Consider the following 12,510-nt stretch of genomic DNA (forward strand, 5'->3'; position numbering starts at 1 on the left):
TCCAACCATGTCCCTTATAATCATCCTTTCCTTCTCATTCTAGAATCCAGTCCATGGCCACTGATGGTATTTAATTTTTATGTCTCTATAGCCACCTTTCATTGCTCAGTGTTTCCTTGTTTTTTCTTGACACTTGAAGAGCACAGATGTGTTACTTTGTTGAATGACCTTTAGTTTGTGGTTGGCTGACATTTCCTCAAGATCACGTCCAGGTTATTACATTCTTGGCAGGAAGAACACAGAAGCGATGCTGTGCTCTCAGTGGATCACATCGGGGACCAACCATGTCCATTAGTCTCTTACTAAATAAATTATTTATACTATTTTTGCAATGTTTCTTAGTTAAGATGACTAATTATGAAGTATTTTGTACTAATCCTACCTAATAATAGACAAATATGCAAATTGACCATACCTCCGACACACCCACAAGACACGCCCACCATCCAATCAGAGCGAGCATGCAAATTAACCCAAACCAAGATGGCTACAGCCACAGAGATCAAGGTTTCCTAGGTAACAGAGGAAGCCAAGCTTTCCGCCTGCCCTTGCCAGGCCTAAGCCTCCGCTCAAGCTACAAAGTTTCAATTATAGAAAGTAAACAAATTCAAACAAATGGCGGCAGGATGGAGCTTGAGAGAGCAGGCCAGGGTTGCCGCCGGCAACAGGGGAAGCAAAGCTTTCCGCACACCCTGGCCGGGCCCACCCGCTTAAGGCAACAAAGTTTCAATTATAACCCCAACAGAAATGGCTGCCGGCCTCAGAGGGAGCCCCAGGCTTGGCTCCGCTCCAGGCTACAAAGTTTCAATTGTAGAAGGAAAATAAATTCCAGATACCAGGGCCTCCGCTTGGGTTGCCAGGGGGCGTGGCCAGCCTGAAAACCACCACAGGCCCCTCGCTCAGGCCGCCCCATGCCCCAAGGGAACCCCCACCTGATCCGGGACACCCTTCAGGGCAAACCAGCTGGCCCCCACCCCTGTACCAGGCCTCTATCCTATCTAATAAAAGAGTAATATGCAGATTGCTCATCACTGCAACACACAATATAGCTGCCCCCATGTGGTCAAAGATCCTAACCCCATGTGGACACAGGATGGCCACCACAAGATGGCCAGCAGGAGAGGGCAGTTGGGAGGCACCTGGCCTGCAAAGGAGGGCAGTTGAGAAGGACCAGGCCTGCAAGGGAGGGCAGTTGGAGGTGATCAACTCTGAAGGAGAGGGCAGTTAGGGGTGACCAGGCCGGCAGAGGAGGGAAGTTGGGGGCAAACAGGCTGGCAGCAGAGTGGTTAGGGGGTGATCAGGCAGGAAGGCAGAAGCGGTTAGGGGCAATCAGAAAGGCAGGCAGGCGAGCAGTTGGGAGCCAGCAGTCCTGGATTGTGAGAAGGATGTCCGACTGCCCGTTTAGGCCCGATCCAGGATCGGGCCTAAACGGGCAGTCGGACATCCCTTGAGGGGTCCCAGATTGGAGAGGGTACAGGCTGGGCTGAGGGACAACCCCCCTCCATGCACGAATTTCATGCACCGGGCCTCTAGTTAGTTAATAACTAAAAAGTAGTGGAGTGATTACTTTGAAATGAATTAAAAATATTTGAATCTATGCAAATATCCTGTTTCTCATCAAACTTGTTTGCTGCACCCATTGGTGATTCTTATCTGAAGCATTTATTACTATGATAGCTACCAAGTGGTGATTTTCTAATCTAATTCCTTCTACATGTATGAGCTGGTGTTCTGTTGCAAGGTAGAATTTGCCCTCCTCTTACGACTTGTAGATGAGGCTCTAGCTAAGCCAGCAGTTTGAGTAAATTCCTGGTCAAGACTCTCTCTGGGTCTAGTGGATGTTCAGCAACTTGTTCATGAATGTAGCTAAGGTCTTTTTGTCCCTAACTGGAGGCGCCATTTTCATTTCACTTGGAAACTTTCTGAGGCTTGACCCACTCTATGGAAATGACGGTCAGAGAAGACCCACGGCAGAATGAGATCTGTTCAGAATCATGACTTTTCTTGCAGTGAGTTCATCTGTCCATTAGGACCCAGTCACAGGGCAGCAGTAGCGCCTTAGCAGAGAGAAAAAGTTCTAGTGTCAACGGCCTGAGGTAAATGAGTTCTGGTAGGTTCTTATTGCCAAAGTTTCCAATCAGCTGTGAGACTGGTCACAAATGTCTGTAATTCCATGAAGTTTGGAGGAGATGAGAAGTTCCAGTGAAGAGTTTGATTTACTGGTACCTGGATTGCTCCCAAACTTTCTTATTCTAGAGATTCTTATTCAGTGATGACCACCCATCTGGTAGCTTGGGACTGTAGCAGATGTTTATGCTAATATCTAAAAAGGACAATCGTTTTTGTCGTTGTTTGTTTTTATAGTTGGTGGCTGCAGGGCCAGCAATGCATCTTTCATGGGCTGTCAAATGTCTCTTTGGCCTCTATAGTCTCAAGATGACCACTTTGATAGGGCCTTAGATTTTGTCTTTATTCAAGATCTGTGCTTAGGCAGCTTGAAATGCAGTGTAAGAAGTTTTCTTGATGGATGTCATATAAACAAGTTTTCTTTATAGATGTCACATTAAGAAATTATTGAATTTCTTTAGGTATGATGATAGTATTAGATAATATGTATTTTAATATTCTCATTGTTTAGTATACACACTGAAATGTTTATAGATAAAATATGATGTCTTGGACTTATGAGGAGGAGAGGGGGGGAGGAAGAGGGAGAAGAAGAATTTTGAAAGCTGTGTTATCTGTCTCCTTGTGAATACCGTAGAGTAGGGGAGCCCCATAACTGACACAGCTCTATTTGAGAAGTGTCTGTTGCCCACATTAGGATTAACCACACAGTTGGATCATGATCATATGTAGTCTCTTAAAGTGCCCTAGAAATTGTCAGTGGTTTACATGAAGTGGCCGTGGTGTCCGGAGTACCCTTGAACTACATCAAAGTTGTACATATTTCCAAACATTTTTAAATGAAAAGGCTCTCGTGTTCTCACTCTGTGCACTTTGCTGTTGATGTGATAAGGCATTTAAAGATGTTTCTGGCATTTTCTTCTTCTTCTTTTCTTAATCTGTAAGATGGTGTTAACTATTTGGTTATTGGCTAGAAGTTCTGAGTTATCTATATCTATAGTTTGTAAAAAGAACAAAACAACCGAGACAAGCTCTTGATGCTCTTTGCTTGGCATCGAGGCTGTGGGAAGGTGCCTGTGAAGAGTGGACCAGGGAATGCAGTGGGCATCCATTTAGCTTCAGGTTGTCCTGTTTTTGTTCATGGTGACACAACACTCTGCTATTCTCAGCTCTGGAAAAGGGGGTCAGCTGGCGTGAGAAGAGTTTGGGTCTTTTTTAGTTAGGTGTGGTAGTTTTAAACTGTTTGTTCTTAAACAAACTGTACAACTCTTCATTTTCAGCAAAGTGAAGACTCACTGCATCAATGAAAGTTCAAGAACCTTCTGTACTAAACACAATTTGGAATGTTTTTTTGTTTTGTTTTGTTTTGTTTTTACTTTTATATACTTAGAGTGCTGAAATATTTTTGAAGTTAAATAAACAGTATTACATTTTAAAAATATTAGAAAAAATAGCAAATTTTACCCAAAGCAAGTAGAAGGAAAAAAATAATGAATAGTAAAAATAAATAAAATAGAAAATGGACAATTTAAAAAATCTACAAAAACAAGAGCTGTTTTTTTTTTTTAAAAAGTAACAAAGTTGACCAACTGAGTAGAAAATAAAAAAAGAGAGAAAACACAAATTATCCAATATCAGGAATAAAAAAGGGGGTATTGCTATAAATCATACAAACATAAAAGGTAATATAAGAAAACTATCAATAATTTTATACTCATAAGTTCAACAATTTAAATCGTTGTTTTGTTTTGTACAGTTCATGGATATTAGTGTTCTGAACTAAATTTCTGCATCTTTCTTCTTAGATTTGTCCATGATCGGTTTTCAGAAAGGATGCAAGTGGCCAAAGTGGATTTCTCCACAGTGTTACCACGCTTCATTTCTCTCTACATCCTTTCCTTTCTGAGTCCAAAAGATTTGTGTGCAGCTGCACAAGTCAGCTGGCCCTGGAAGTTTTTAACTGAACAGGTAGGTGTACTACTTGTTACTTCCTAGGGTTCAGATACAACAGCCATCTCTAATGAGGCTACTGGGGTAACTTTCTTCCCAGAGATAAATAGGGGTATCTGAAACATAACTTATCCGTAAGAAAAAAAATAGGAATAAGTACATTACTTATTTTGTAAGTAACAGCTATACATTATTCTAATAATTCATGTAATTATAATAATTTTAAGTACTCAAATATTTAGAAAATATTTTACCTTGGCTAAAAAAGTCCATTCTTTCCTAAAAATTATTTAAGCTTTGGTTTTTATATAATACTAGAGGCCTGATGAACGAAATTTGTGCACTCGGGGGCGGGGGTGTTCCTTAGCCGGGCCTGTGCCCTCTTGCAGTCTGAGAGCCCAGCGATCAATCGCCCCACAGAGGGAGGCCCCGCCCACCCACTGGCCTCCCTCTTTGGGGTGATCAATCGCAGGGCTCCACAATCAGTCACCCCAAAGAGGTAGGCCCTGTCCACCCGGCCGGGGCTCCGCCCACCTGCCACAGTCCGCCGGTTGGTGGCCTGGGCCTCCCTCTGTCTACAGGGTGATCATGGGGTGATGGCAGGGGCCCCCCAACCAATTGCATCACACTCACCTTGGCTGGCCTGGCGCCAGTGAGTGTCATAGTGTGGTCGTCCGGACAGTCTGGACAGTCGTTCCGCTCTTCGGCCGTTTGGTTGATTTGCATATTACGCTTTTATTATTATAGATTATTTTATCCATGATAATTCACAATTTCAACTGAGCTCTCTTTGGCTAATATCTGTAAAGAAGATAAGCCTGCCTCTGGCCTATTTGTTCCTTCATTTCTTTTTAAAAGGCTTAATAGAATGTAATGGGGACATACTTTAAAAACAAGTCAATAACTTACTTCTTGAACCTGTACACACTTCCCAGGGTGGCGTGTGCTAGATTCTGATCCCAGAGAACACCTCGCTCTCTGTGATGGGGCCACATGCAAGAGCCACTGTGAGCCCTGGACTTATTGCTACAAAAAAGTCCAGGCTTAGTGTCTGCATGGCGGATTGCTCTCTGTCTTTCTATTTTCAACCTTTCTATGTCCTTATGTTTAAAAAAATATGTCTTATAAACAGAATATGGTGGTTGTGGTTTTTTTTTTAACATTTAGCCGTCTTTGACTTTTAGCTGGGGTAATTTGGTCTGTTTACATTTATGTAAATACTGATATATTTGGGCCTAACTCTACCATTTTACTATTTGTTTGTTCCATGTGTTTTGTATTTCATTTTTCTCCTTGTCTTCTTTTGGAGTACTTAAATATTTATTTATTTTTATTGTTAATTATGAATTCTTCAGAAGTTCTTGCATGGCTACCCTAGCAATTACAGCACTCACGCTAGGATTACTTTACGACTTACGAGAGAACGCAAAGAGCTTAGAATCCTTTAACTCCATCCCTCTCGTCCCCCTTTGTTTCTATGCTTTTGTTGTCAGGCATTCTAATGTCATCTATGATTTTATATATATTTAAACATATGTAAAAGATACAAACACTTAAATATATGTTAACCTCACAAGACTTTATTACAATTATTTTTTAATTATTATTTTTCAATTACAGTTACATTCAATATTATTGAGTATCAGTTACAGGTGTACAGCATAGTGGTTAGACAATCAGGCACTTTACAGAGTGGCCCACCTGTAATTCTAATATCTACCTGGCACCATACATAGTTATTATTGACTATATTCCTTATGCTGTAATTTACATCTCTGTGTCTATTTTGTAACTACCAATTTGTACTTCTTAATCCCTTCACCTTTTTCACCAACCCCTACCCCCCTTATTACTATTTTTTATATAGTCAATATTTATAGGTAACAACATATTTACTTTTTTTGTTGTTGTTACTCTTCATAACTTCCTACATCTCTGAATTTCCATTTGAGATCATTTTCTTTCTGAATTCTCTTTAATATTTCATTTCATGCAACTTGCTGATGACAAATTCTTAGTTTTTATAAAAAAAATGTCTCTTTTCACCTTCATAATTAAAGGCTAGTGTCACTGGAAATTTGAACTCTAGGTTGGCAGTTAATTGCTTATAGTATATGATATTTTTCCATTGTTCTCTGGCTTTTACAACCATTTTTTGAGGAGTAGGAAGTTTTATAGTTGTTCCTTTAACCTTTTGCACTCGGATGTCGAGTGTGACTCGACACGGTTAGCATCGGTAGCAGCTCTTTTTATACTCTTTGAATGTATCAATAATTTGAAATATAAAAAAATCCAAATAAATAAGTTTGTATGAAAAGAAACTCCAGATTTTTATTCTACTGCGGCGCTTTGTAAAATCTGGGGTATTTAAAAAATTAAATCCCGAGTAGAATAAAGAAATCGAGAAAAAAGCAAGCGAGTGCAAAGGGTTAAAGGTAATATTTCTATTTTCTCTAGCTGCTATATGTTTTTCTCTCTTTTGTTTTGTGTAATTTTATTATAATGTACCTAGAGTTTGAGTCTGTGTGTGTTTGTACATTTATCCTGTTTTGTAGTGATTTTTGAATCTGAGATTTAATGTCCTTTATCCATTTTGAAAAGTTCTCGGATGCTATCTCTTTATATATTGCTTCTGCCCCATTTTCTCTCTTTTCCTTGTGGGATTCCAATGCTTATCCCATAAGTGTCACATTTTCTCATATGTCTTTTCCTTCCTTTTGGCTGTCAGTGTTTCAGTCTGGACTTTTCTTCTGGCCTGTCATTTAGTTGACTAATTACCTCTTTAACTGGATTCTAATTTGCTCTTAAACTGGTCCATCGAGTTCTAAATTTTAGTTATATTTTTCAGTTCTAGAATGTTGATTTGATTATCTTGCCAACATTTTCCACCTAGCTATTTCATTTCTTAGACATATTAAGTATAGGTTATTTTTTTAAAAAAAGTTTATATCTGATAATTACAACATCTGGATCTCCTGAGGGTCTCTTTCTGTTTACTCAAAGAAAAAAGAAAAAATGAATGTCTTTTTGTGTGCCTGCTATTTTTGATTGAATACCACATACTGAGTATAAGTAGTTAATGTGATAATTTGAGTCTCTGGATGATGTTATCTTCCTCCAGAAAGAATTTGCTTTTGGCTCTGGCATTTGGTTTGGCTAGGAATAGATGCCTGAAATCCAATCAGAGAATGAGCTGTTTCAAAGCTAGCTTCAGTCCTGGTGATAGTTTACCCAATTTCTCATTGTCCTTGCTGAATAGGATCTCAACTGAAAGCCTGGTGTGGTTACCAGGGTTCCTCCCCTTGGTGGGCCTTAAATTTAAATTTGTTTCCTCTCCTCCCTGTGAGAATGTCTAGAAGTCTTCACAGCCTCTAAGTCTTTCACTCGTAGCTTTATGCTCAGCTTGTCAGCCTGAACTTCACTTTGGAGCTGTCAAACTCCCTGATGTGAGAGTGATGCCCAGGATCAGGCTTCTGAGCTGCACAGGTCCTTATTGCACTGGTAGCTCTACAATGACTTCAAATAATTGTTGTATAATATTTTGTCAAGATATTTAATTAGATTCAACCACATGAAATCCGTGTTTTCATATATCAAAACTGGTTGCACATTGGCAATATCATATGGTCCAATCAAAGTTGTTCTCTGTGGGAGGATTGGTCTGAAACAAACAACTATATCATTGCTAGAGGCAGAAGTCCCAGAATCTAGGCTTAAAGTAACCAAATGCTATGGGGCACTAGATGTGTGGACCAAGATAACTAATACATATACTTGAGTGGCCAGATTATTATGATCTCTGAACGCATAGCAATCTGGCCACTCAGTGTATATCCTATATAATAAAAGGCTAATATGCGAACTGTCCCCTTGACCAGGAGTTCGACCAGCAGGCAGGCCAGCCAACCTCCCATGTCCCTTCCCCCTGGCCAGGCTGGCCGGACCCCACCCATGCATGAATTCATGCACTGGGCCTCTAATATATATATACTGAGTGGCCAGATTATTATGCATTCAGAGATCATAATAATCTGGCCACTAAGTGTATATTCATACATAATCAAAGGATCATTTTGCTATGGAGAAATGAATGTTTCTTATTTCTCAGCATCAAGATTAGATGGCAAATCAACTGCACTAGAAATCTGAAAGTATTAAAAAATATTATTTGTGTACTTGAAAGCATTATTACTAGGAAACTGACCTTTAAAAAACTCACAACTCATCTTTCTCATTTCTTTCTCCGAAGGATTGCATATGGATGCCCAAATGCATCAAGCTTGGATGGTTTCTGCCCTATACGCCAACAGATCATGAGTACGGTGCTTGGAAGCACCATTACATTGCTTGTGTGTGCAACTTAGACTGGCTGACACCCAGGGAAGCTGCTGCTGTTTATGGGACCCTGAATGAACCCAAAGCAGACGACGAGGAGCTACAGGAGAGACACAGAGAAAAGTGCCTGAGGAAAATAATTTGGGGGGAGATTGCACTGCGTAAGAGTGAGTAGCATTTAACACTTCCCATCATAACCAAGTGTTGTAGAAACCAATGGGTTTACATACAACTTGCCAGAGAGGAGGATAGCGCTGTCTTTCTGGAATAGCAGGTGGATGGCATCCTCTGAAGTATGTTCAGAACAAGCTCTTTTTCTCCTCACTCTATTTCAAGTTCATGAATAAGCCAAAAAGATTTCAGATGGATTATATAAGGTCACTTATCAGCACCTCCATTGCTGTCCTAGTTTTTCTTTTAGTTATAAGACCAAAGATAAGGAGGAGAGAGAAGTACAAACAAGGCTCAGGACAGGTCCGAAGAATTGGGATTGGTGAAAAGGGAGAAGAAATGAAAAGGGAATGAAAATAGGAAGAATGGCTTTTTTTTTTTTTTTAAGTGGAAAGGGAGTTGGGACAGGACACATGTTCAGCTAAGCCTTCTGATTTGTGTGTAAAGTTAATTGACAAAGCTGACTTGAGTTCTCCTGTTTTTGTTTTTTTTTCCTGACTCACCCTCTGTGAGATTGTAACAAATGGGAAATTACTTGAAGCCCAGAAGAAAGACAGAAATGGATAGGAAGCCTATAAATTAACTGGCTTCCACAAGAAAAAGAGTTGCTTGTTCTCTGAGCTTTGTTTCTTGACCTCAAATGACTGGGAACTTGCAGCCACAGTGCTGACAGGATAAGAAATCCAAACAGAGTCCATAAAAGTGGCTATAATGATTGCCGTTTGGAATACTGCCCTGGGACAGCTTTATTTTTGATGCCTTTATCTATGGAGCCTTGGCTGGGGGAAGTGTGCAATCAACAGCCAAGCCGGCTGCTGTTTGTTTTTCAGAGGAGTTATTCCGAGTCCGACCCCCCTGGGTGAGTGGAACACGCTGCTCTAGATTGTTCAAATCCCGATGCCAACCACGTCTCCCTCAGACTGTGAGGGACCGAGTGGGATTACATGAAGCTTTGGAGAAACAGCTTGTTTTGGCTTCCTTAGAAGCTTTGCCCAAGCGGTAAGCAAACCTCCATCTACTGAAGGCTCAGGACCATCCCCTGATACCAATTCTAGAATAATCTAGCTGACATGCAGGATCTCTCACCATTATATGGCTCTTATCCTTTGATATAGCAAGAACAGTTGTCTTTTTTGTTGTTGTTAATCCTCACCTGATATTTTCCCATTGATTTTTAGAGAGTGGAAGGGAGGGGGAGAGACACACAGAGAGAAACATTGATACTAGAGAAACACATCAATTGGTTGCCTCCAGCACACGCCCTGATGGGGGCCGGGGATCGAGCCTGCAACTCAGGTACATGCCTTTGACTGGATTTGAACCCAGGACCATTCAGTCCGAGGGCTGCTCTATTCACCGAGCCAAATCGGCTAGGGTAACAGTGGTCTTGAGCATGCTTTCTCTAAAGAGGCCCCATGGTGGATATAGTATATTTTCTGTATAAAGTTACTGAGCAAAAATATTCTTTTTTTGCAGAAATGTGTTGTAGGGCTTAAGCATATCCCAGTGGTAATGTGGGGGTGGGAGTGACTGGAGAGAACGGAGACGTCACTCGGAACACCGTGAGGCCTGGATGATTAAGGAAATATAAAACCTCTCAGCTGCCCCTTTTCAAAATGTCGTCTTGAACCCCTAAGTAAGTCACCACCTTCATTTTCAGAGCCCCACGAAAGCTAAGCTGCAAGAGAACTTTCTGGCATCCCGCAGACGGAGGAAGGGAGGCCCAGAGAGCAGCTTTGGCCCCAACCTGCCCAGGAGACCCATTTGCTTTTGTTCCCAAACTACAGGGAGAAACGGAAGTACTGAGGCCACTCGCCTTGTATACAATATAGCTGACGACCACAGAGAACATATTATCAAAATCAAACTAAGAGAAAAGTCTGAAACTGGTTTGGCTCAGTGGGTAGAGCGTCGGCCTGCGGACTCAAGGGTCCCAGGTTCGATTCCGGTCAAGGGCACATCCCCAGTAGGGGGTGTGCAAGAGGCAGCTGATCGATGTTTCTGGCTCTCTATCCCTCTCTCTTCCTCTCTGTAAAAAATCAATAAAATATATTAAAAAAAAAGAGAGAGAGAGAGAAAAGGAGCCCTGGCCAGGGTGGCTTAGTTGGTTGGAGCATCATTCCCACACCAGGGGATGGCAGGTTCAATTGCCCGGTGGGGCCCATACCTAGGGTTGTGGATTCAATCCTGAACAGGGCACATGCAATGTTTCTCTCTCTCCCTTCCTCTCTCTAGAAATCAATAAACATTGAAAAAAAAATTTTTTTTTTAAAGAGAGAGAAAATAAGAACTTCACTTATTTCCCCTTACCCCTACAGAAGTAATGTTTTTGGAAGACATTCCTACCCTTCATTGTCAAAGAAAAATTGGCGTGGAATTTTAAAAAACGATGACAGCCCTTCGCGTGCTTTCCAGACACACTTCATATTAATATCATCTCGGATTCCTGCGTATGAGGTATAGGGCTGGAAGGCCAGGTCTTTCCGGAATCAAGTTTTTTCACTGACCTTAGAAATTGTATGGCGATCTTTTGGCCACCATGTGTGTGATAATGATTCATCTAAAAGAAAATTGGTCTGATCTAAGTGGAAATTTACGGACCCAAAACAGTTTTAAAAATGAGAAGCCGTAAAGATAACCATAAATTAAAATTATTTTTTTAAAGGCCTAAACTGCCTTGTATTAGTAGATATCCAATAAATTCTTATTGAATTGAATTTGTTGCACTTAAACCACAAAAGAGCAAGGTTATTACAGATTATTTTAAAACTTCTTTGGAATATCAAGGAATTTAATAATATCATGTACCTACCATCTCTCAAAAAAATAAATAATGTCAGAAATCCTATTTTGCGATCTCTTTAATGAGGGTGTCATTAAATTAAATATGCTCTTCCTATAATGAAGTTATATATTTTAATTTTAATATGAATAAGAAAAATAAAGGAAGTACACATATACATTAATACACACACAGGACATATATAAGCAATAACATTTAGTAGGTTATATCCATTGGCCTACTTAAAGTTTTCCAATAAAATTTTTTATTTACAACAAAATGTTTGTTTTCAAGATATGAAATCACTTCTATCTCTGGGCATCTAGGAGTTGACCTTGATCATTCACAGTGGCTCGCTTAGCGTGTCCACATGGAAGCAAGGTCAGAGTTTTGATCTCCACATGGGCCACAGGTAGTTTCCCTAATGGTTTAAAAGTGCATCATGCTGGGCACAGAGGATAATTGGTGACAGGGTATGGGTGAATAAGTTGGTATAAAGTAAGTCCATTCTCCTATTTGTATTCTTTATAAAAGACTGTGATAATTACTTATTTGATTAGCAATATAAAGGGGGGTTAGATAAAAAAAAATAGGGTGTTACCATGTGGTAATTGTCTATTCTGTTGAATTGTGACCTCCAGAAAGTGGCATGAGGTTTGAGAAAGAAAAATCAATGACTTCAATGACTTTTTGACCTGTCTGCTCCTAATAAAACTTAATCACAATGAAAAGGTTATTCATTTGTTGAATTCAAGGAACAGTGTTTTAAATTTTTATTTAAATAGAAAATATTTATAATTAAAAAATTCAGCCTTGCCAGTGTGGCTTAGTGGTTGAGTGTTGACCTACGATCAAAGAGGTCACAGTTCGATACCTGGTCAGGGCACATGCCCAGGTTACCTGCTTGATCCCCAGTAGGGGGCATGCAGAAGGCAGCTGATCAATAATTCTCACTCATCCATGTTTCTGTCTATCCCTCTCCCTTCCTCTCTGTTTTTTAAAAATTCATAACTTAGAAGAAAACAAAAACTAAGAGGTCTGTTGCAAAATTGAATGATCTCAATTTTATTATTTTTTAAAAGTTGTATATAGGTCTCTGTGTATGAGTGGAAGAAAATAACTTAATAGAATTTATTTCTGAGTGC

At 40.1% G+C, this 12,510-nt stretch overlaps 1 protein-coding gene and 1 long non-coding RNA gene across 3 annotated transcripts in view; one reads left to right on the forward strand and one right to left on the reverse strand.

Moving 5' to 3' along the window:
- LOC307105355 overlaps positions 1 to 12,510 on the reverse strand; it is a 46,970-nt gene that overhangs the window by 28,720 nt on the left and 5,740 nt on the right. The gene's annotated exons all lie outside the window — the stretch shown is intronic.
- The window catches only part of ECT2L (epithelial cell transforming 2 like), a gene marked incomplete at both ends in the record, with an annotated part of 57,262 nt that overhangs the window by 10,380 nt on the left and 34,372 nt on the right, over positions 1 to 12,510 (forward strand). Inside the window, 4 exons of the mRNA XM_079781114.1 lie at positions 3,933 to 4,095; positions 8,327 to 8,579; positions 9,414 to 9,582; positions 10,902 to 11,040. Coding sequence (XP_079637240.1) covers positions 3,933 to 4,095; positions 8,327 to 8,579; positions 9,414 to 9,582; positions 10,902 to 11,040 — 724 coding nt within the window. The remainder of the gene's footprint in view (positions 1 to 3,932; positions 4,096 to 8,326; positions 8,580 to 9,413; positions 9,583 to 10,901; positions 11,041 to 12,510) is intronic.

Source organism: Cnephaeus nilssonii, assembly GCF_951640355.1.
Source record: "Cnephaeus nilssonii genome assembly, chromosome: 9".
Taxonomy (NCBI): domain Eukaryota; kingdom Metazoa; phylum Chordata; class Mammalia; order Chiroptera; family Vespertilionidae; genus Cnephaeus; species Cnephaeus nilssonii.